The 24,945-nt window shown below is 44.1% G+C and overlaps 1 protein-coding gene across 13 annotated transcripts in view; it reads left to right on the forward strand.

Annotated features, from left to right (window-relative positions):
- The window catches only part of LOC110490454 (protein phosphatase 1 regulatory subunit 12A), a 77,590-nt gene that overhangs the window by 40,136 nt on the left and 12,509 nt on the right, over positions 1-24,945 (forward strand). For 3 of the 13 annotated variants that reach the window (XR_005036143.1, XM_036944833.1, XM_036944832.1), the window contains exons 4-20: positions 2,088-2,247; positions 2,931-3,075; positions 3,217-3,291; positions 3,535-3,626; positions 4,220-4,380; positions 4,977-5,113; positions 7,655-7,918; positions 12,084-12,211; positions 12,654-12,773; positions 13,334-13,486; positions 13,859-14,026; positions 14,270-14,428; positions 15,255-15,345; positions 15,947-16,129; positions 16,324-16,525; positions 20,739-20,869; positions 21,303-21,368. Coding sequence is in view for 4 of the 13 variants with exons in the window: in XM_036944833.1 (XP_036800728.1) it covers positions 2,088-2,247; positions 2,931-3,075; positions 3,217-3,291; positions 3,535-3,626; positions 4,220-4,380; positions 4,977-5,113; positions 7,655-7,918; positions 12,084-12,211; positions 12,654-12,773; positions 13,334-13,486; positions 13,859-14,026; positions 14,270-14,428; positions 15,255-15,345; positions 15,947-16,129; positions 16,324-16,525; positions 20,739-20,869; positions 21,303-21,368 (2,435 nt within the window). In the remaining 9 variants the exon portion in view is untranslated. The remainder of the gene's footprint in view (positions 1-2,087; positions 2,248-2,930; positions 3,076-3,216; positions 3,292-3,534; positions 3,627-4,219; positions 4,381-4,976; positions 5,114-7,654; positions 7,919-12,083; positions 12,212-12,653; positions 12,774-13,333; positions 13,487-13,858; positions 14,027-14,269; positions 14,429-15,254; positions 15,346-15,946; positions 16,130-16,323; positions 16,526-20,738; positions 20,870-21,302; positions 21,369-24,945) is intronic. The other 10 variants (XR_005036149.1, XM_036944835.1, XR_005036145.1 and 7 more) reach the window with 9 other exon arrangements.

A 24,945-nucleotide genomic window follows, 5' to 3' on the forward strand; every position in this document is an offset into this window, starting at 1 on the left:
TAAATGTCCCTGCTCTCTAGTAAGCGATAGGCCCGATTGTAGCAGTTGCAGTAAACATTTATACAGGCCAATTACTGCAAGGCTAGTAATGTTGATAATGCCTTGACTAATAGAGTTCCACTGCCTTGCTGGTGCATTTGTAAAACATGCATCTGTGAGGTTGTGGACATCGCACCTTTTTGTACCACAGTCCACCCGTTCCACAGACTGAATGCGCAGCAGCCCAGCAGAATAAAGGACTAATTGAGATCCATTATGACAGCAGTGCATTGTGTATTACACTGTAATGGCATCACATGGACTGGACTAAAGGGCAATGCATTACTCAACACTGCAGCCATGGTGCCATCTCCCCCCAAGACCAGCCTGAACCCATTGAGTCACTTCTGTATTGGAAAAATCTCTGTTTCATTGGACCATTCATTTGTGCAGTGAGTCAGGGATTTGACTCATAGAGCCACACCCATCCCCCTTTCAAATGGGGCTTGTTTATTCCATGCAGCCAGACATCATAGTGACCCAAGGTGTCGTTGATGAAAGGGATGGCCATCTCAATGCAAAGGCCTGTAGATTAGCTAGAAGTATTTTTGTCACAACCATTAACTCTTAATGCACAATGTGAAAGTAAAACTAAACTAGATGGACTGTGTAGAGCTGTAGCTGTGCTGCAGGATTGTTTTTTGGGGTGCCAGGAGTCAATTTAAGAGTCCTCTTAATTCCTTCCCACGATTGAAACGCAGCATGCAGACAAGCGGCGCTCTTGTCAGTGAATTTGGGCAGGAATTCTTGCCCAGGTCCCCTAGCTGACAGATCATCGTCCCTTGTTCTCCTCCGCTGGCCCCAGGCCTGAACTTCTGGTTGGAGTTAACTGCTCCCTGTCCATCCAGCCTAACACACTGTCAGACAGTTGAAAACTTATTTTGTCCTTTTAATTAGTCACGCTTCAGCTCGCTAATCGCATCAACAATGACAGGTAGTGTTAGCCAGCGCTGATTTAACTAATGTTGATCTATTTCTGAATAAATCAGATTATTCCTGGACATTCTATTCGATCTTTGTCAATCTTGTTCATTTTTTAATGCTGCTTGACTGTCCTTGGCCTTCTCATGAACGGAAAAATAAAGTGACTTCATGAATGGATAGAAAAAGAAAGTCCAGCCTTTTTTGCAAGAGCTGACCAATGAGGGATGACTGTGCATCATACGAGGAACCCAAAACCTATAGGATCAGCTGAAGTGTTGTTGGCTTCCACCCCAGAGCACTTATGCTCATTGTTTATGTAGTTGAGCACAATCAACTCAGAGCTGAGTAGTCACACACCTTCACCAGTCGCTCCAAATTTCAGCCGTCTCGCGTTCCAGTCGAGTGTCAGCAAGACAATACATGCCTGTTCCTGCAACAGCCTGTATAGTGCCGGGCCTATACCTTAGACATACTGACCCACATGGAAAACGTACTGTTTGCTCTGTCCCAAAGCAGTGATAACATTGACAAAATATTGAAATAAGCAATTTGTCAGAGGCCTCCAGTTAATGGAAAAGAGTGCTAGCTTTGCACAACCACAAGTGGATTATTTGCTTCAACTACATGCCTACATGGCTTGAATTTTGACACCTCACCATACAAAGTATGTCAGATGTCCATAGCTCGCTTACACCACTGTGTAAACTGTAGGGACATTTAGCCTGTTCTTGTGTAATATTCCAGGGCAGATTTCTGCTGTGTAAACAGTTTCAGCCGCATTTTGACTTTTTCATCCATTGTTAGTTTCAAATGAAACTCTGGACTGTAGTTCCCAATTTGAGTGTGAGCATTCAACTAATTCACTTAAGGCCATGTGTGCCAAGCATGTGGTATGTCCAGTTTCAGCTAATTTCAGGGTTCTGTTCTTTGAATAATTTCTGTAATATTCTAATGTTAGTTCCCTGGGGTTGAATGCCAGAAAGGCAGCATTATTTCCTGGCAGTTTCTGCCTTCTACTGCTATATAATATCCAGTGTTTATATGGACCGACCTCTCTTTTAAGTAGCCGTTAATCCACCGAGGCCAGACTAACAGTGGTCACCGTTAAACTCCGCCCCCACCAGGCGTGGACATCGAAGCGGCCAGGAAGGAGGAGGAGCGGATCATGCTGAGGGACGCCCGGCAGTGGCTCAACAGCGGAACCATCAATGACGTCCGACATGCCAAGTCCGGGGGGACCGCACTCCACGTGGCCGCCGCCAAGGGATACGCTGAGGTTTTAAAGTAAGTCCAGACTCCTTACCTCGCCTTTACCTCTAACAAGCTGTAGCCCATCTTTGGATTCCTTTTAATTCTAGACTTCGCCTTTATTAACGCTGATTTAAAAGATATTTCCACTTGTTATCGTTAGGTATTTGTTGTTCTTAGGATGCTGGATGCTGCTTATAGTCATGTCCCTTGTGGGATTTTACTTCATCAATGGTTATCAAAAGCCCATCTTCAGCTCTGTCCTGTCAGTACAGACAGACTGCCTAAGGGAGGGACTGCAGCACCCTGTCCATCTGCTCCTGGGAATGCAGCCAACGAAGTCTCCCACACACACTCCACTGCCATAGTTGGCTAACACTAACATCTACCATGTTGAGTACCAGATACTCCGAGGTCACTCAGAGGTCAACATTTTTCCTGTCCTGCAAGACGTTTATTGACTGAAATATGGGTCTTACACCTTTGCACAAATGTATTTGCGCTTATGCAAATAGTTGATAGAATACTTTTTCATTTATTTGTCTTTGGGTTCTGTTTTTGCGTAACTAATACAAAATACAGCCATAATGCTGCCACAGTAGCAAAAGCCTGGACACTGGCAACGCCTGATAAGATTAGGGTTCAGCATCAAATCCAAGAAAACAAGATCAGCTAAATCTCAAATACTATTTTTGTTTCCCCCCCTCTGTTCCCCCCAGGCTTTTAATCCAAGCAGGGTATGATGTAAATATTAAAGACTTTGACGGCTGGACCCCGCTCCACGCTGCTTCACATTGGGGCAAAGAGGAGGCCTGCAAGATACTGGTGGAGAACCTGTGTGACATGGACCTTATCAATAAAGTGGTGGGTAGTACTTCTATCCTCTATCTATACCCTCTAAGGTTCAGTTGAATATGGAGCATGTACTGTTACGTAATGTACTGTACTGCACATATGTGCTTTTCTCATAACACTATTTCTGAGAATTGTCTGTTTCCTCCTCAGGGTCAGACATCTTTTGATGTTGCAGATGAAGATGTCCTTGGCTACTTAGAGGAATTACAGAAGAAGCAGAATCTGGTAAGCCAGTGTGTGGCTAATGCTTACATAAGTGCTTTCATTTGAGCCTGGATGAACTGCATAACCTGTTATTATAGCTTTCAAAAGTGAAACTGCGACTCACTGGTATATGCCTTGCAGGTGTAAGCATAGCAGAAGTCCTTGATCAAATCTGACAATTCTGTTTTTTTCACGGCTGAAAGTTTGACGTTATGGCGTTAGGGTACTAACTGCCGTCAGTCATTAAACATTCTCTCGTTGCAGCTCAATAGTGAAAAGAAGGATGTTAAGAAGTCTCCCTTGATAGAGACGACGACCACCGGGGACAACAATCAAAATCTAAAATCCATTAAGAGGTAAATGTCCTGGTTGGGGGGGAGGGGACATTAGGTAGTCACTCAGTGAAATAAAGTCATGTAATGGATTGTTAATATTTTATGCATTAACCCCAGGGTAGGTCACCCACCCCCTTCTTTTACGCTGCTGCTACTCTGTTATCTATGCGTAGTCACTTTAATGACTCTACCTACATGCACATATTACCTCAATTACCTTGACTAACCGGTGCCCCCTGTATATAGTCTCGCTATTATTTTACTGCTGCTCTCTAATAACTTGTTCCTTTGATTTATTTTTCATAGTTTTTAAACTGCCTTGTTGTTTAGAGGTTTGTAAGTAAGCATTTCACTGTAAGGTCTACCTGTTCTATTCGGCGAAGGTGACTAATACAATTTGATTTGAGGTCTAGGCCACGGGTCAAACCATCGTTAAAGTGCCTGTTTGAAATGCCATGTTTTCATTGAAAGTTGCTCCAAGTCATTGAGGCACCCAGATAATATGGAGGTTTATGGGTGTTACTCTGAAATGGTGCACACATGTCTTTGTAGTCTGATAATAATGAATCCATGCAGACTGAAAGTACCAAACATTCTGTGTGTGTGTGTTCCAGCAAAGAGACCCTCCTCCTGGAGCCCGAGAAGCCCGCCCTGCGCATCGAGACCCTGGAACCGGAGAAGGTGGACGAGGAAGAGGAGGGCAAGAAGGACCAGGAGTCCAGCTGCTCCAGCGAGGAGGAAGAGGAGGAAGACTCGGAGTCTGAGACTGAAGCCGGTACGTACAATAACCTCAATGGCAGGCGGGGTCTTTCTAAACCTGATTTCAATCTAAGCCATTATCCCAGAGTCCAAGTCTGAAGTCTTTAGACCCTGTCTACATTAGTTGAACTGATTGTAAGTGTTGTAGATGTACTCTTTTGAATGGTGTCTGTATACACTTGTTGCAACGACATGAACGTTGTTGGTTATGACATCCCCTATGGTCGTTGGTCGTTATCTTCATGAGAAAGTATAAACACAAACGACGGTCTGCATGACATCAGCAAAATATGGTCCAAAAAGCATACCTGTTCTATTTTAACACCAACAAACCCATCTGTTTTAAAAGTTATTTTAGTACTAAAACACATTTCTGAAGAGGGGTTTGGTGCTAGCACTGTAGCTTGCTACCTGGCTAATCAGACCATATCTTAAAAACAACAGTTGCAACGACGGTCTGCAGACAGTCTACTTGAGTATCATTTATTTTTATTTTATTGCCAACGACACTTGTCTGTAGACCATTTAAAATAGGACATGTAGTTAGATGAAGTATAGACCCGTCTTTATGCATCAGTAACTCATACTGGCACCTCTATTCCTCCCCTCCAGACAAGAGCAAGACGCCTGTCCCTGTGAGCAACAGTAACGGCACTGCTGTGGTGCCAACGCCGACCAGCGTTACGGTGTCTTCCACCTCCCCAACCAGCCCCACTAACCAGGTGACTCTCACCTCGCCTGTCAAGAAGGTACGGCCTGGTGGATAGGTCCACTGCAGTCCTCCACTAGTCCTTGTCAGCCTCTTCTGCAGAGAGTTTATCACTTCTTTACAGCTCCCACTACTGAATAACTCTTTCTACAGTCACATGACTGACCAAGTGGTTCCGTGTCTCAGAAGTTTGTTAGTTATAGAACCTAAAAGGAAAGTTTAACCGCTGACGCGTTAGGCTGTAACCTGTCATCCGGGATACATAGCGATGCCTAAGCTCAGTTTATGAATGCAGCTTTCACGCGAGGCCCTGAGATGAGACATCTGGACACCTCACCTCACCGGAATACAGATCGATATAATTCAATGTCTTATTTAGTTAAAGCGTTAGCACAAACCCACGCTTCACACTTGGCTCAAGTTACACGGAGTTTACATAAAGGGGGTTACGTTGGATTTGTCACATGAATAGTACAACACTTGTGTGGGTCTTGTTGTCGCCGCCTGCGTTACACTGAACAGACACAAGTGTCACAGAGGCCCAGGGCGTGAGAGTTACGATTAGTTGAAGAACTGGAGATCTGGTCTTCAACAAACATAGCAGTGGTTGTACATTGGGGTGAGTAGTCATTGCGCAATGTTAACGGTACACTAACACTGTTGGCCTTACCTCTGTCCTTCCAGGGGTCATCAGTCAGATATTTTAGCAGTGTTGATTATTACGAGACACAATGAGGATGGGATTTTATCATTATAAAATGGCCCCACAGTTTCCCTTTGTCTGCTGCCCTCTGCAGTGCAGATGTGGCGCTGCAGCTGACTGAATGTACTCGGTGACCTCAGTCCATATACTGTGTCTTTAAGTGTAGACCTGTTACTCTCTTCAGAGGGCACTTCTGCTTTATTCCCTCATAAGGACTTAACCACATTATCCTAATGATACTACAAACACGTCTTTCCTTCAACACCACTGGCACAGTATCATTAAACTAGAAGAAAAACGCTACAAACAATTCCCGGTCTATACTACTACTGTTTTTACGTCACTTTGAAGTCCAATATTTTTAAATGGTCACATTTTTAAATGGTCAAGTTATGTGCCCATGGAAATTTCTCCCATTGGATGTATCCTCCATCTGATTGCATTTTCTTGGATGACTCTGCATTCAAGCTGAAGTCCAGACTATGAAATATACCTATCACTATCCTAGTTATCTATATTTCCTGTTATCTCTTGTAGAAATGCCCTTATTCCCCTCCTACTTTAATGCCTAGCACACACACAACACAATGCCTTCTGTCTAATGAAAGTGATCAAAACGATTTAACAATGTCCGCTTTGAGACTAGCATTGTCTTGTCTTTTCAAAAAGCCTCGTGTCCTGCGAGAGCGATCACTCACTCAACCAATAGAAACGATTGACCCCCTTGTCAGTAAACATTGTGTGGTGTGATCAGGCCTTAAAATATGTCTTTGTCTCTGTCTGTGCAAGGTACTGTCCGTCTTTGCTGCTGCTTCTGTCTCTACTCTGTTTCTGTTTCTTTCTCTCTGTCCGCCCCTCTCTCATCATGGCTCTTGTCTTGGTTGGCTTTAGTCTGATTATATTACTGCCCTCTTGCCTGTGGCGGAGCCAAGCTGTCCTGCATTGTGGCGTCAAGGCTTGCGCAAAACTGGCATTTCTCTTGTGCCCAAAAAACCCATGGTGAGGCATTGGTGTGTTCCAGAGTTATTAGTTACCATGCCCTTGTTGCCTTCCCACCAAACAGCAACTTGCCTAATCACATGACCCCAATAGCCCATCCAGTCAACACTCTTGCTAACCCCCCTAGTGACAGTCCCTTCCTCGCCAAAACATTTATTTTCTGCATGTGTCTTCAAACACAGTTCTATAATGCTTTCTCTGTGGCTCATGTGCTCTAAATATTGTCTATTTGATGTCTCTCTGGCCATTATGTGTGCAGTGTGCCCAAGGCTTGTGAGGACTTAACAGCCCTCTAAACCCTAACAGGTTGAATTGAACCAGTACCATCCATCCATGCACTAACTGTAGTTTATCAGTGAATGGTGTTTAGTGTCTGATTCTAGGCCTGCCACTGCTGCTGAGAGTAAGGAGTTTGTACTCTGTCCCTCAGTCAAAAGTCTAATACCGGAGTTGATTACTTTTACCTTTATTGTATCAGGGAGTCCCATTGAGTCCAATGTCTCTTTTTCAAGGGAGCTGTCGACCTAGACGTGGTTATGTTATTTCTAGGGGTACAAGTCACTTGTGGTGTCTCAAGCATGTCTCCAGACCTTTGGTTCCCCCTCCAACATGCGCCTCTACTCAAAACATCCCCTGCATTTTGTTGTGCTGCCAGAGTGCTGCCAGAGATCAGACAGTAGCCTCTGCAGATTCATTCCACACCAAAACTCCTTTGCTTTTTGACCTCTTGATTAACCTCTGTGGACTGCTCTGTGTTCTTCACCCAAGAAAACTAAACCCCGGACTGCTGCCTTCGTCTGCTTTCTGAATAAACCCCCTTTATTAACGTGTCTAAGCTAACGGCTAACCACGAACCCCTCTCCCCTCTCTCTCCCCCAGGTGGCCCAGCAGGTGTCCCCTGCTGGTAAGGTCTCTCCTAAAGAGGTCTCCCCTAAAGATAAACAGGAGGATGACAAGACTAAGAAATCGGACGAGTCCCCGGCGTCGTGGCGCCTGGGCCTGAGGAAGACTGGCAGCTACGGGGCGCTGGCGGAGATCACGGCCACTAAGGAGGCCCAGAAGGAGAAGGACACGGCCGGGGTGATGCGCTCGGCCTCCAGCCCCCGCCTCTCCTCCTCCCTGGACAACAAGGACAAAGAGAAGGTCAGTAGCTAACTAACACCACACTGTCTGACCCCAGGCCTCAGTGCCTGTCTGACCCTATAGGACTTAGCAACTCTGCCTAGAAGGCCAGCACCCCGGAGTCGCCTCTCCACTGTTGACATTGGTGCTATGCGGGTACTATTTAATGAAGCTGCAAGTTGAGGACTTGTGAGACATCTGTTTCTCAAACTAGACACTAATGTACTTGTCCTCTTGCTCAGTTGTGCACCGGGGCCTCCCACTCTTTCTATTCTGGTTAGGTCCTTTTCTGTGAATGTAGTACACAGCGTTGTACCAGATCTTAAGTTTCTTGGTAATTTCTTGCATGGAATAGCCTTCATATCTCAGAACAAGAATAGACTGACGAGTTTCAGAAGAAAAGTATTTGTTTCTGTCCATTTTGAGCCTGTAATCAAACCCAGAATTGCTGATGCTCCAGATACTCAACTAGTCTAAAGAAGGCCAGTTTTATTGCTTCTTTAATCAGAACAACAGTTTTCAGCTGTGTTTACATAATTACAAAATGATTTTCTAATGATCAATTAGTCTTTTAAAATGATAAACTTGGAATAGCTAATACAACGTGCCATTGGAACACAGCGGTGATGGTTGCTGATAATTTACAACATTAACAATGTCTACACTGTAATTTTGATCAATGTTTAAAAAAATGTGCCTTTCAAAAACAAGGACATTTCTGAGTGACCCCAAACTTTTAAGTGTTTGTCTGTGTGATATATGTATGTATACGTGTGTGTGTGTAATATATATATATATATATATATATATATACACACACACACACACTGCTCAAAAAAAATAAAGGGAACACTAAAATAAAACATCCTAGATCTGAATGAATGAAATATTCTTATTAAATACTTTTTTCTTTACATAGTTGAATGTGCTGACAACAAAATCACACAATGGAAATTGGAAATCAAATTTATCAACCCATGGAGGTCTGGATTTGGGAGTCACACTCAAAATTAAAGTGGAAAACTACACTACAGGCGGATCCAACTTTGATGTAATGTCCTTAAAACAAGTCAAAATGAAGCTCAGTAGTGTGTGTGGCCTCCACGTGCCTGTATGACCTCCCTACAACGCCTGGGCATGCTCCTGATGAGGTGGCGGATGGTCTCCTGATGGATCTCCTCCCAGACCTGGACTAAAGCATCCGCCAACTCTTGGACAGTCTGTGGTGCAACGTGGCGTTGGTGGATGGAGCGAGACATGATGTCACAGATGTGCTCAATTGGATTCAGGTCTGGGGAACGGGCGGGCCAGTCCATAGCATCAATGCCTTCCTCTTGCAGGAACTGCGGACACACTCCAGCCACATGAGGTCTAGCATTGTCTTGCATTAGGAGGAACCCAGGGCCAACCGCATCTCATCTCGGTACCTAATGGCAGTCAGGCTACCTCTGGCGGGCACATGGAGGGCTGTGCGGCCCCCCTAAAGAAATGCCACCCCACACCATGACTGACCCACCGCCAAACCGGTCATGCTGGAGGATGTTGCAGGCAGCAGAACGTTCTCCACGGCGTCTCCAGACTCTGTCACGTCTGTCACATGTGCTCAGTGTGAACCTGCTTTCATCTGTGAAGAGCACAGGGCGCCAGTGGAGAATTTGCCAATCTTGGTGTTCTCTGGCAAATGCCAAGCATCCTGCACGGTGTTGGGCTGTAAGCACAACCCCCACCTGTGGACGTCGGGCCCTCATACCACCCTCATGGAGTCTGTTTCTGACTGTTTGAGCAGACACGTGCACATTTGTGGCCTGCTGGAGGGCATTTTGCAGGGCTCTGGCAGGGCTCTGGCAGTGCTCCTCCTTGCACAAAGGTGGAGGTAGCGGTCCTGCTGCTGGGTTGTTGCCCTCCTACGGCCTCCACGTCTCATGTACTGGCCTGTCTCCTGGTAGCGCCTCCATGCTCTGGACACTACGCTGACAGACACAGCAAATCTTCTTGCCACAGCTCGCATTGTTGTGCCATCCTGGATGAGCTGCACTACCTGAGCCATTTGTGTGGGTTGTAGACTCCGTCTCATGCTACCACTAGAGTGAAAGCACCGCCAGCATTCAAAAGTGACCAAAACATCAGCCAGGTAGCATAGGAACTGAGAAGTGGTCTGTGGTCACCACCTGCAGGAATCACTCCTTTATTGGGGGTGTCTTGCTAATTGCCTATAATTTCCACCTGTTGTCTATTCCATTTGCACAACAGCATGTGAAATTTATTGTCAGTGTTGCTTCCTAAGTGGACAGTTTGATTTCACAGAAGTGTGATTGACTTGGAGTTACATTGTTGTTTAAGTGTTCCCTTTATTTTTTTGAGCAGTGTATGTTTATGGTATGTAGGTGTGTGTGTGTGTGTGTGTGTGTGTGCAGCTGCTTGGACATATACAGTGCCTTGCGAAAGTATTCGGCCCCCTTGAACTTTGCGACCGTTTGCCACATTTCAGGCTTCAAACAAAGATATAAAACTGTATTTTTTTGTGAATAATCAACAACAAGTGGGACACAATCAAACTTTTTTAACAAATCAAAAACTGAAAAATTGGGCGTGCAAAATTATTCAGCCCCCTTAAGTTAATACTTTGTAGCGCCACCTTTTGCTGCGATTACAGCTGTAAGTCGCTTGGGGTATGTCTCTATCAGTTTTGCACATCGAGAGACTGACATTTTTTCCCATTCCTCCTTGCAAAACAGCTCGAGCTCAGTGAGGTTGGATGGAGAGCATTTGTGAACAGCAGTTTTCAGTTCTTTCCACAGATTCTCGATTGGATTCAGGTCTGGACTTTGACTTGGCCATTCTAACACCTGGATATGTTTATTATTGAACCATTCCTTTGTAGATTTTGCTTTATGTTTTGGATCATTGTCTTGTTGGAAGACAAATCTCCGTCCCAGTCTCAGGTCTTTTGCAGACTCCATCAGGTTTCCTTCCAGAATGGTCCTGTATTTGGCTCCATCCATCTTCCCATCCATTTTAACCATCTTCCCTGTCCCTGCTGAAGAAAAGCAGGCCCAAACCATGATGCTGCCACCACCATGTTTGACAGTGGGGATGGTGTGAGCTGTGTTGCTTTTATGCCAAACATAATGTTTTGCATTGTTGCCAAAAAGTTCAATTTTGGTTTCATCTTACCAGAGCACCTTCTTCCACATGTTTGGTGTGTCTCCCAGGTGGCTTGTGGCAAACTTTAAACGACACTTTTTATGGATATCTTTAAGAAATGGCTTTCTTCTTGCCACTCTTCCATAAAGGCCAGATTTGTGCAATATACGACTGATTGTTGTCCTATGGACAGAGTCTCCCACCTCAGCTGTAGATCTCTGCAGTTCATCCAGAGTGATCATGGGCCTCTTGGCTGCATCTCTGATCAGTCTTCTCCTTGTATGAGCTGAAAGTTTAGAGGGACGGCCAGGTCTTGGTAGATTTGCAGTGGTCTGATACTCCTTCCATTTCAATATTATCGCTTGCACAGTGCTCCTTGGGATGTTTAAAGCTTGGGAAATCTTTTTGTATCCAAATCCGGCTTTAAACTTCTTCACAACAGTATCTCGGACCTGCCTGGTGTGTTCCTTGTTCTTCATGATGCTCTCTGCGCTTTTAACGGACCTCTGAGACTATCACAGTGCAGGTGCATTTATACGGAGACTTGATTACACACAGGTGGATTGTCTTTATCATCATTAGTCATTTAGGTCAACATTGGATCATTCAAAGATCCTCACTGAACTTCTGGAGAGAGTTTGCTGCACTGAAAGTAAAGGGGCTGAATAATTTTGCACGCCCAATTTTTCAGTTTGATTTGTTAGTTTGAAATATCCAATAAATGTCGTTCCACTTCATGATTGTGTCCCACTTGTTGTTGGTTCTTCACAAAAAAATACAGTTTTATATCTTTGTTTGAAGCCTGAAATGTGGCAAAAGGTCGCAAAGTTCAAGGGGGCCGAAAACTTTCGCAAGGCACTGTAGCACGATTTGAAACGGATGTCATCATTCATATGAAGTTGGTGGTTCACCATTCCAGACTGTTTTGATAAGTTGCGTTGCTAGGTTGAAGTTGAAATCCACTGTCGATTGACAACTGGTTTGTTGGCTGGGGGACAATGCATGAAGAATGTTAGTAGATGTAGCATGTGTTTTTTTTTAGGAGCTCAAGCAAATGGCTCCACTGTTTCATGTGCAGGAAAAAGACAAAGGAACCAGACTTGCCTACGTTGCCCCCACCATCCCCAGGAGACTGGCCAGTACATCAGACATTGACGAGAAGGAGAACAGGTGAAGTGCCAGCGTGGTCCCTCTGAAGGGAAAAGTGCATAGACAGGAGCACCACCTGCTGTTCACTGCTGTGTGTTACAGGCCCAAAGCAGCACTGCATGTTGTCTTTATGTAGCTGCTCTGCTGCCTCTGAGTACTTCAGTTTACAATGAAAAATCAATATATTTAAAAAGTGGCCTCATACATATTTCTTTGAAGTGTAGGAATTAGTTACATGAAAATTATATTCTCAATGTTCACATTTGGCCAGCATCAATCAGATTGACTATCTAGAATATAATGTTACAAATATCGATCATTGATACTTTGTTAGTCATTACTGATTTACATTTAGGCATATTTGAGGATTTATCCAGTATTGACTTGTAGCACAAGGCTGCGGGTCCTTGCCAGCATATTGTGGAGCCCTGGGTGCTATTGTAGTGTGTGGTTCCAATCCCAGGGACTCTGCTGCTAGTCTGGTACGTAGCGGCTCCTACACCAGGAGACGCTGGGACGATGAGCTGAAGAACAGTGAAGGAAGCGCTTCCACCAACCGAACAACACCCAGCTATCAGCGCAGGTTAGCCACGCTTCACGATATGCTACCCCTCATTCCTCAACCTGACCGACTCACTACACCAGATCAGTGCACCATCTTCCATTCATTCAGTACTAGTTCTGGACTTACTAACAACATTGTGGAGCTATCCAGTTCCACTTCAGTTGACTCTTAGTAGTTTTGCTCATTCCTCATGTCAATTTGATTTCATCATTTGACACAAGTGCACGTACATGCTTAACATGCAAACATCTACTGAGAAAATCCATGCAAGTCAGTCCAACGCCTCTGTCACAAACGCCAGTCTCCTGCATGACTGTAGTAGTCCTGTCGGGTTTCTGTGCCTTTAGTTTCTCTATACTACACATCAGGTTCTACATTACAATCTGCCATTGTCACGCTCTTACGGCCTCTGCAAGGTTCCAAAACTACATTACCCAGAATCCATCACTACGGCCCAAGAAACCAAGACATGGACCAAGCGTGTCAGAGCTTAGTTTTTATACATGTTATGTAAATGTGTGTGGTGTGCGCCCCCTTGCTAACATGCCTGTCTCGCCCCCACCCCCACACACTGCCAGCACGTCCCACACGCTAACGCTAGGGCGAAGCGGCAGCACGCGGGACGTGCCAGCCAAGTCCTCGTCCGCCTCCAGCTTGGACCCTATCACCTGTAACACTAAACCCTGGCAGTCGCCCGCCTCCCACTACCAGTCTTACAGCATTTACCGCAGGTATACCACCAGCCCCCACTGAACAAGAACCTCTATCCACCTCCACTGTCTGTCTTTCACCTGTCTGTTGGTCTCGACTGCATAAGTGTTGTGTAGTTTCATGCGTCTTTGACTGGTGTTCTCTTGACCCTCCCATCAACTGATGAGCGATCAACCCCATTTTGGAATAATGGGTAATGGCTAATGGAGAGGAATTCATCTTCAAAGGCCACAGTGTTAACTGTTTTTGATCGCCTAGTTTTCATAACGTGTCATTCCTTGTATGGGTAATGGGTCCTCTCCTGTCCAGCTGTCCAGCCTATCTTTCACTCTCCTTCCCTCTTTCCTGTTCTCTCATTTCTTATCTGACTGTTGTTCCACTGGTATCCACAGTGGTTCCTTTGGCAGGAGGCATGAAGACCTGGGTTCGACCACCTCTTCCTCCACTAGCACCACCACAACCACCTCGTCTGTTACCTCGCCCACCAGCCACCGTGACCGCAGCCTGCTCTCCAGCCTGGGCTCCTCCACCCGCACCGGATCCTCCAGCCTCACCAGCAGGTACGCACACACGTAACACATGCATGTGACACACAGGGATCTCCCCCAAATAATGAGAGGGGCACTGCACCAATATGTAAAATAAGTACATCTTATTTTATTATCATAAGGCCATTTTAAAAAATCTAGATTGCAGGAAATTTCTGAGTTTCAGGTGTTAAAAAATCCCGGGAGAACCCTACACACATGAATGTAAAAATGTTAGTCATATTTTGAAGTCCTGTGTAAAATTGTGTGGATCAGGTACTGGGCAGAGGAGAGTGCGGAGAGGGAAAAGGAGCGGGAGAAGGAGTCTGCTGCAGTCATCCCTACGATTAACACGGCTTCTACCACCACCACGTCCACTACTGGCACTATCATTGGCTCTGACGGCAGGGAGAGACGCAGGTCCGACACGCGCACGTACGCGCACCCCCCGTCTACAAAAAAAGCACACACTCTGAAATGCAAACATGGAAACACACATGGATGCCCACACGTGACACCCACAGGGGAAAAACAAGGATATCACTGATACACACATTGTCTATTATTTTACACAAAGCTCATGTTTGTTCTCTGTTTCTAGTTGCATAAACAAATGTAATAACTGCCGTCTCTCAGAAAGCGGAATATCTTGAAGCTAGCAAGATCCTGTGCTGTTTGAGATTGCATTGCCTCTATTTGAGAAGTGGGTGTGATCTCCTACAGTGTGTACACACTGGAGGAGGAGTGGGAGTCTGTTCAAATGAATGGGGTTAAGAGCACGTCTTCCTGTGTAGTCACTGCTGCTGAAAGAAGCCACCTGTTCTGGGAGGGTTCTAGAACCCTGTCTGCTTCAGAAAGTTCTCCTTATAAGGAAGATGGGGTTTCTCAAGGCCTAGCCAAGGCTCACAAGTGATTGAGTTGATATTTTTGTGTGGGATGAAGGAACACGTTCCCTCTTCAAAGAGAACATTACAATTACCTGTCTTGTTGCGCGCTCAATATTTACAATATTTTGAGACTAACGCTAAATAAAAGGTTAAAGGAGATTAAATATCTCCATAGCTGGTAGTACAATTAGAATATGGTTGATTAAATGGTGAGCAGAAAATACACTTGGATGTTAGATTTGTCATTTTAGATTGTCGACAACTGTTGAAGTAAATGGCCTAATCTCACAACTACCATGTCGATCATCGTTGTGTGGCTATGTCTTGTTTTTGTTCAAGGTCATACCTCACGCCTGTCCTTGTTTGTGTTGCAGGTCGTACCTCACCCCTGTCCGGGATGAAGAGTCAGAGTCCCAGAGGAAAGCCCGCTCCAGACAGGCTAGACAGTCCAGACGGTCTACCCAGGTTAGTAAAGACGTCTGTCCTAACTGCTTCTGAACTGGGCCTAAATGGCCAACCAAATACTTGTCGATAAATGCAGTTTCAACTGAGTCACTTCTTATTGGTCTTTGTAATGGTTGGTTAGTCCATTTCTCTGCTATGAGTCCTACAGAAAAATGTATGTACGTGTTGTCAAGTATTCGGCCTTTAATGTGGCTTGGGGTAATATAGCTGAACTGATTGTTGTAAAAAAAAAAAAAAGTATAAACATTGTGTAAAGTGGCAAACATTCCTAAGCGTGCCGAGTTTTAATGAGATTGTTTACAAGCCGTAGGAAACTGGGCTGGTCCTTTTCCACGCTGTCACTAATACTATCTGAAATAACTAAATATGGTTCAGCTTAAAATGCCCTGTTAAATTGTCCACTTTTTATAACCCACATGTTCACAGTGCAGTAAGTGAATGCCTGAAATTAGTTAACCATTTTCCTCTTCCAAAACACAGATTTAATTCCATTTTGTAGTTTTTCCCCTCCATGAGGAAATTTAAATTGGCCAAATAAAAAACATTGCTCCTGCAACCCTTTTTGTCAGAGATTCACTAAATTCTCTCAATTTCCTCTCAGGGTGTGACTCTAACTGACCTCCAAGAGGCAGAGAAGACCATCGGCAGGAGTCGCCCCATACGGACCCGGGACGAGGAGAAGGAAGAGAAGGAGAAACAAGACAAGGAGAAGCAGGAGGAGAAGAAGGAGACTGGTGAAACCAAGGAGGACGACTACCGGTCGAGGTACCGCAGCTTTGAAGAGGTATGTGATGGCTTCCTCGTTATTTACAATGCTCTATTATCCATCTGGAAATACAACATGAGTTTACTGTTGACGTGTAAACTGACAATCACTTTTGAGATTTTATTTTGTTGTTGCCGTTTTCCTCAAGCCCAGGTTGTTTGATCTGAAGACGGTAACCATTCCGGACTTCCTGTTCTTTCTCCTCTCTCCAGACTTACCAGCGCTACCGTCCCTCCACCACCTCGGCCACCACCCTGAGCACGGCCTCCACCCCGTCCTCTACTTCCTCTAGCTCCCTCAACAGGCCCAACAGCCTGACCAGCATCACCTCCTCCTCAAGCTCCCTCAACAGGCCCAACAGCCTGTCCGGCATCACCTCCTCTTACAGCCGCTCCTCCAGGGACACTGAGAAAGGTCAGCCATGAGAGCAGACCTACGGGTTCAGATCTCTAAATACTATGGATTGTATTAAACCTCATAAACTCACGAAAAAGAAACGTCCTCTCACTTTCAACTCTGTTTATTTTCAGCAAACTTAACGTGTAAATATTTGTATGAACGTAAGATTCAACAACTGAGACACAAACTGAACAAGTTCCACAGACATGTGACTAACAGAAATGTAATAATGTGTCCCTAAACAAAGGGGGGGTCAAAATCAAAATTGTGTCAGTATCTGGTGTGGCCACCAGCTGCATTAAGTACTGCAGTGCATCTCCCCATGAACTGCACCAGATTTTCCAGTTCTTGCTGTGAGATGCTACCGCACTCTTCCACCAAGGCACCTGCAAGTTCCCGGACATTTCTGGGGGGAATGGCCCTAGCCATCACCCTCCGATCTAACAGGTCCCAGACGTGCACAATTGGATTGAGATCCGGGCTCTTCGCTGGCCATGGCAGAACACTGACATTCCTGTCTTGCAGGAAATCAAACACAGAACGAGCAGTATGGCTGGTGGCATTGTCATGCTGGAGGATCATGTCAGGATAAGCCTGCAGGAAGGGTACCACATGAGGGAGGAGGATGTCTTCCCTGTAATGCACAACGTTGAGATTGCCTGCAATGACAACAAGCTCAGTCCGATGATGCTGTGACACACCGCCCCAGACCATGACGGACCCTCCACCTCCAAATCGATCCCGCTCCAGAGTACAGGCCTCAGTGTAACGCTCATTCCTTCGACGATAAACGCGAATCCGACCATCACCCCTGGCGAGACAAAACCGCGACTCGTCAGTGAAGAGCACTTTTTTCCAGTCCTGTCTGGTCCAGCGATAGTGGGTTTGTGCCCATAGGTGACGTTGCCAGAGATGTCTGGTGAGGACCTGCCTTACAACAGGCCTACAAGCCCTCAGTCCAGCCTCTGTCAGTTTATTGCGGACAGTCTGAGCACTGTTGGAGGGATTGTGCGTTCCTGGTGTAACTCGGGCAGTTGTTGTTGCCATGCTGTACCTGTCCCGCAGGTGTGATATTCGGATGTACTGATCCTGTGCAGGTGTTGTTGCACGTGGTCTGCCACTGCGAGGATGATCAGCTGTCCGTCCTGTCTCCCTGTAGCGCTGTCTTAGGTGTCTCTCAGTACAGACATGACAATTATTACCCTGGAACCTGGGCATCTTTCTTTTGGTGTTTTTCAGTCAGTAGAAAGGCCTCTAGTGTCCTAAGTTTTCATAACTGTGACCTTAATTGCCTACCGTCTGTAAGCTGTTAGTGTCTTAAGGACCGTTCCACAGGTTCATGTTCATTAATTGTTTATGGTTCATTGAACTAGCATAGGAAACAGTGTTTTAAACCCTTTACATTGAAGATCTGTGAAGTTATTTGGATATTTACGAATGATCTTTGAAAGACAGGGTCCTGAAAAGGGGACTTTTCTTTTTTTGCTGAGTTTGTTGCTGCCATTTGATGTGTCAGTATGATAAGTCTATGTACTCACATACCAAACTGTAAGCATTCCGGACACACTTTCAGCAGTACATTGACTGAGTAGACACACACATACGCACAAATATTATACTGAGATACTCCTGCTTTCAACAAACAGCAGACCTATTCATTGAAAAATAGAAGCTTTAGTTCTACTGATTTTGAGGTATGGCTGGAGTATATGTATCATTATTAGATATACAGTGCCTTCAGAAACTTATTCTACATTTTGTTACAGCCTAAATTCAATTCAAATTGGATTAAATAGATTCTCACCCATCTACACACAATATCCCATAATGACAGTGGAAACATGTTTTTAGAAAACATGTGTGAAGATAAAATACAGATCTAATTTATACTGAACAAAAATATAAACACAACAATTACAATGATTTTTACTGAGTTACAGTTCATATAAGGACATCAGTCAAATTAAATAAATCCGTTAGGCCCTAATCTATGGATTTCACATGATTGGAGGGCATAGGCCCACCCACTGGGGAGCCAGGCCCAGCCAATCAGAATGAGTTTTCCCCCACAAAAAGGCTTTATTGTAGACAGAAATACTCCTGTTTAATCAGCTATCCAGGTGGCTGGTCTCAGACGATCCCGCAGGTGAATAAGCCGGATGTGGAGGTTCTGGGCTGGCGTGGTTACACGTGGTCTGCGCTTGTGAGGCCGGTTGGACATACTGCCAAATTCTCTAAAATGACGGAGGTGGCTTATGGTAGAGAAATTAAAATGTATTTCACTGGCAACAGCTCTGCTGGAAATCCCTGTCCCTAGCACAAGGTGCACCTGTGTAATTATCATGCTGTTTAATCAGCTTCTTGATATGCCACACCTGTCAGGTGGTTGGATTATCTTGGAAAATGAGAAATGTGCACAAATATTTTACAATTTTAGAGAAATAAGTTTTTTGTGCAAATGGACATTTCTGTGATCTATTATTTCAGGTCATGAAACATGGGACCAACACATTACATGTTGCATTTATATTTCTGTTCAGTGTGAGTATGTGTGTTCACACCCCTTTGCTATGACACTCCAAATTGTGCTCAGGTGCATCCAATTTCCTTTGATCATCCTTGATGTCACTACAACTTGGAGTTCACCTGTGGCCAATTCAATTGTTTTGACATTCTTTTTTAGAAAGAAAAACAAGTTTATTTAAGGTCCCACAGTCCATGTCGAAGCAGAAACTATACCTTGACGTCCAAGGAACTGTCCGTTGCGCTCCAAGATAATTGTGATGAGACATATCTGGGGAAGGTTATAAAACAATTTCTAGAGTTTTGAAAGTTTCCATTGGGAAATTAAAAAATATATAAAAGATGGAACTCTGCCTAGAGCTGGCCCGGCCGACCAAACGGAGCAACCGTGCAAGAAGGACCTTGGTCAGGTAGGTGACCACGAAGCAAATGACCACTGACAGAACTACATAGTTCCTTGGCTGAGATGTTAGAACCTGCCAGAAGGACAATAGTCTCTACAGCACTTCACCCATCTGGGCTTTATGGGAGTGGCCAGACTGAAGCCACTCCTGAGAAAAAGGCACACGGCAGCAAAAATGCAAGTGAAAACCTTAAGAGCATAAGGCAAAAGATTCTGTGTTCTGAGACAAAAATGTAACACTTTGGCCTGAATGCAAAGCTCTATGTCTGGAGAATCAGGCACAGCTCATCACCCATATAACACCATCCCTACTGTGAAGAGTGGTAGAAGCAGCATGCTACTGGGATGCCACCATAATTTGCAAATAAATTCATTAAATCCTACAATGTGATTTTCTGGATTTTTTTTTCTCATTTTGTCTGTCATAGTTGAAGTGTACCTATAATGAAAATGATAGGCCTCATCATTTTAAGTGGGAGAACTTGCACAATTGGTGGCTGACTAAATATTTGTTTGCCCCACTATGTAAATTAGGTTTCTGTATTACATTTTCAATAAATCTAAAAATATGTTTTCACTTTGTCATTATGGGATATTTTGTGTAGATGGGTGAAAAAAATTATCAATTGAATACATTTTGAGTTCGGGCTGTGGAATAAGTCAAGGAGTATGAATACTTTCTGAAGGCACTGTATCTAATAGCCACCTGAGCACAGAACGGTTAACCTGAATTCCACCCAGGCAGGGAGAGGATTGAGTTGCCTAAAAATGAAATGCCTTAAATGAAACATGACCTTGACTCTCAATGCTCTCTTAACCTGGAAGCCAGGCGCACCGATGTGTCGGCGGAAACACCGTCCAACTGATGACGAAGTCAGCTTGCAGGTGCATGGCCCGCCACAAGTAGTCACTAGAGCACAATGAGACAAGGAAATCCCAGCCAGCCAAACCCTCTCCTAACCTGGATGACGCTGGGCCAATTGTGCAATGCCCCATGGGTCCTGGCCCGGCTGGGATCAAACCCGGGTCTGTAGTTTCACCTCAGTACTGCGATGCTGTGCCTTAGACCGATGCGCCACTTGTGAGGCGCAAAGATTTAACTTAAGTTTTACCGAACTAAGCTTTGATGGAATGAAACTTTGATGTCAGCACATACTGGCTGTAATGAACACTATTGATGAAGTACATGCTCATTTATTGGGTGATTTTGATTTGACAATGTAAACAGGATACAGAATTGGAATTGACCCCATGTGCTGGGTCAGGTGCATGTGTCTCACTCAATCTCTCTGTGATTGACAGAATCAGACAAGAAGCAGCAGGAGGAGGAGAAGGAGGGAGAGGATAAGTCCCAGCCCCGCTCCATACGTGATCGCAGGCGGCCCCGTGAGAAGAGACGCTCCACCGGGGTGTCTTTCTGGACCCAAGATGGGGTTTGTGACATTACACACTGACACTTTTTAATGTGGACATGCCTCAAGTGTAATGATCAGAGCCCACTTGACCCACCCATAAGGCAATAAGGATACATGTCAGTTTTGAGGTAAAAAGCCATTTTATAGATTTAGCAGTACAACTACTCTCGAGGTACTACACTGAAGTGCACCTCATGAAACACCTCTGGATTTAGCTGATTTGGGCGGCATCCCCGAGCTGACAAGGTAAAACATCTGTTATTTCCCTGAGCAAGGCAGTTAAACCACTGTTCCCCGGTAGGCCGTCATTGTAAATAAGAATTTGTTTTTAAGAGACTTGCCTAGGTAACAAAAAACAAAAAAATGGGGAATTGCAGCCAGGCTATGGATTTATTCTGAGGATAACTGTTCCGGGACTGTTCCTGACCTCCTTTCCCTCCTTGTATTCCAGAGTGATGACAATGACCCAGACCAGTCGGCGGACTCAGAGGAAGGCAGCATCAAGGGTGAACCTCAGGTAACCTCAGTCCACACAACCATGCAGAAATAAACCCGGAATAGTTGCTGTAAAGAGGTCATTGGAACGCAGGATGCAGTGACGCCCTCATTGGCACAAATTCAACAAATCTGATCAAACTAAGTGGATATTCCGTATTTTCTGTATTCATTTGAAACGGGCTCAAGGTGGTTACTAAAGTCTGATTTGAGATATATTTGGGGTTTTTCGCTGCATAACTTTTAGAAGTTGTCCTGTTTCACTTTTTGAAGAAGTGAATACTAAATGCTAACTCACATTTTGTATGAGATGGTTGCATAGCTAGCATTCAGAAATTGGTCATGGGAAGTCAGTAGTTTAACTGAAAGGCATGTCTACATTAGTGTCTGTGTGTGTATGTCATGAACCCCATTGATTGACGATGACATGGACTTATATATTGTGCTTGACATCCTTACTAGTATTATGCTCAGATTTATACCTCAACATATTGTGAAATATACATAATAAACAATAGCCTAAATATAGGCTGTTTTTGCTGGGGGGCATTGAGGATGTTCCAGATCTTTCCACTACTTGTTTCCATGGCATTGCCATTGTTTTGTCTGAGTTCCATTGACCTCTTTATCGCAACTGTGGTCCAACCTCCAGGCTGAGACCCAAACTAAAGGATGATTTAACTTTTAACCAACTAAACTTTGATGTCGGCACATACTGACTAATGAACACTATTGAGGAAAGACATGCTAATGTATTGGGTGACTGATAGTTTTGATTAAACACTTGCTCTTTAGTGATTGGCCAGTTTTTTTCCCGTTTTTTTTCACCCCGATCAACTTTTTTTGCTCTCTTTTGTCTATAGTCACGGCTGAGCAAGTGCCTCTGATTTTCCTTGATTTGGCCTATTTTGGCCAGCTTTGGTACTGTCCCTCTTTCTGATGACTTTGTGTTTAATGGTTCCTCCTTTCCTGTGATTGTCCTGTCGCTAAGGTGACCTCAAACGCAAAGCACTGCACCATAGTAAGTTCCAAAACAAGCCACTACACAAAGGAAATTTGTCTTGTTTATGTCAAAGGTTGAACGTACAGTTTTCACTATTAGGAAAACTATTCTGCGGATGGAGAAAATATTCTGGACTAGTTACTTTTTTGGGCAGTAATGGTAAAAAAAATGTAAAGGTTTTATTTTTTCACATGCAGTGAAAAATCAGACATTCTGCCATCAGCCAGAACTTATTTTTAGTGGACATGACATCTCCCTGTAATAATAGATAAAGAACCCCCATAGAGTTCCTTTGTAGCTTTGGGAGAGGGGAAGGTTGGTGTGTGGGTTGGGTTGGGCCTCTTTGTTTGTAAGGAGAGCAGCATTTTATTTATCTACAAAGGACTCATGCAGAAACTTCCTATGTCTACTGTATCATCATTGATTCAATTTATACTTGAAAATCACCAAACCCAGTCTCAGGCTTGGATGCTACTGGAGGCCCTTTCGGGTTCCAGAGTTGGGTAAAGCTGCTTTGTTCCACATAAAAGTTGCAAAAAAAAACAACTTACAGAGCTCTCTGAAATTAGATATTCTCATCCTCCTTGGTCAGTTTAGATGGATCTGTTAGATCTGTTTTAATACTTTTTGTAATTTTGTATATTTTATCTGATGTATTTATGCAGAGTTCATCTGTACGAGACCTTAGTCTCGATGACTTTCTTGTCAAAATAAAGGTTCAATAATATGGAGTCTCCCTGGCTAAGTCTTCCTGTTTTGGAAGGGGTGTGTCCTGTGCAGTACTGTGTAGCAGACAGTGATGTGGCCAGGCACTTGGCTGCAGATGACGCACACAGTGGGAGGAGGGCAGCTGGACGGAGCAACCAGCCAGAAGCCAGCATATCTGTTGTTGAAGGCTGCACATTGGGGCCTGAACAGAACACCAAATAGGAAAGCATTCAGGAAGAGCTGCTCCCTCCTGGCAGAGTTGATTTGGCTTTCTCCCTGGGCTTGGAATTGCCTCACGGTACGATGTCACGATACTTAGGGGCCGATACGATATGTATAGCGACTCTCCCGATTCTATGTGTATTGCGATTTGATGTTTCAAACTATTTTGTTCACTATATGTCTGGTACAGAGAGATGAGAGCGCATGAGAAAATAACTTTTGATCAGTCATTGGAAATAAAAGGGCTGAAAACATTTTGGCTCACCATTTAAGAAGATGGAGAACAAGCAATAGGATGAACAATACAAGAGTTTTGGTTCAGGTACAGTCAACTAACGTCACCTAGCAATCAGGGTTGAATATTTTCCTGGTATTTTACAAATGTTCCATCCTGAGAATAAATCACTTTTCTCCCGTGTAACCCGGTAGTTCCCCATCAAAACTGGAAGTGTCATTCAAAGCATATAAATAGGCCTATGTCTGGTTATGATTAGAGCTTTGATTTGAACATTCAAGCCTGATGCAACCTGAGCCTGATCAATGCTTATTATGAGCCCTACATTAAAGACAGGCCAAAATGATTGGGACCTTATCCAATACGTGCACATTACGCACGACCGGAACGCATAAAAGCATGCAGATGTAGCTATGCTATGGGTAAATAAATGGCACTAATCTTTTCAGTGTTAACTGTATTACTGTATTGAATGGACTGGCATTACGCACCTTGTTCAAACCATGATAAAGCAGGGAGAGAACATGCGATTCTGGTGCAGCACGTTGTGGCCTACAAAGTTACAAGTATAGGCTAGCGAATTTGACCTTTTTTGTAAAAATTCCTCTGTTATTATCCTACCTATTTCTCTCTCTAGTGTTGCTTCATTCCTTCCTCGCATTCAACAGTTAAATGAAATACGTTGTCATAATTCTAAAGACATGCTTGAGTAATATAGGACTAGAATTAGATGCAGAAGGTGTTCACTTCTCCACGAGGTTTGAATGGTTTATGGGTCTGAATAAATTACTTATATAGTCTAGCACATTCGCGCTTTCAAACTACCCATGAGTTCTACTGGCTGCTGTATTTAACATTCAGCGAGCAAGAGTCTTGTGTCCCTCTTCGAGTAGTCTATTGTTATAAGAAATGCAACAACAACAAAAAATGTCCAGCAAGGTATTCTAGTCTAGCTGAGGAGACTTTGTTTAAAAAAACAGTCCAGCAAGTGGAGCACAGGTTTGCGTATTGCGCAAGAGACAGTCTAAAAGTTAGACGCTTACTATGCATAACCCATCATTCATTACCAAAATATAAGGCTAATGCTGCATTGGATTTATTACTTGAGACTAGGCTAGGATATCTATAGATACAGTGGGGCAAAAAAAGTATTTAGTCAGCCACCAATTGTGCAAGTTCTCCCACTTAAAAAGATGAGGCCTGTAATTTTAATCATCGGTACACTTCAACTATGACAGACAATGAGAAAAAAAAATCCAGAAAATCATGTAGGTTTTTTAATGAATTTATTTGCAAATTATGGTGGAAAATAAGTATTTGGTTACCTACAAACAAGCAAGATTTCTGACTCTCGCAGACCTGTAACTTCTTCTTTAAGAGGCTCCTCTGTCCTCCACTCGTTACCTGTATTAATGGCACCTGTTTGAACTT

The sequence above is a fragment of the Oncorhynchus mykiss genome, chromosome 15 (assembly GCF_013265735.2).
Source record: "Oncorhynchus mykiss isolate Arlee chromosome 15, USDA_OmykA_1.1, whole genome shotgun sequence".
NCBI lineage: Eukaryota > Metazoa > Chordata > Actinopteri > Salmoniformes > Salmonidae > Oncorhynchus > Oncorhynchus mykiss.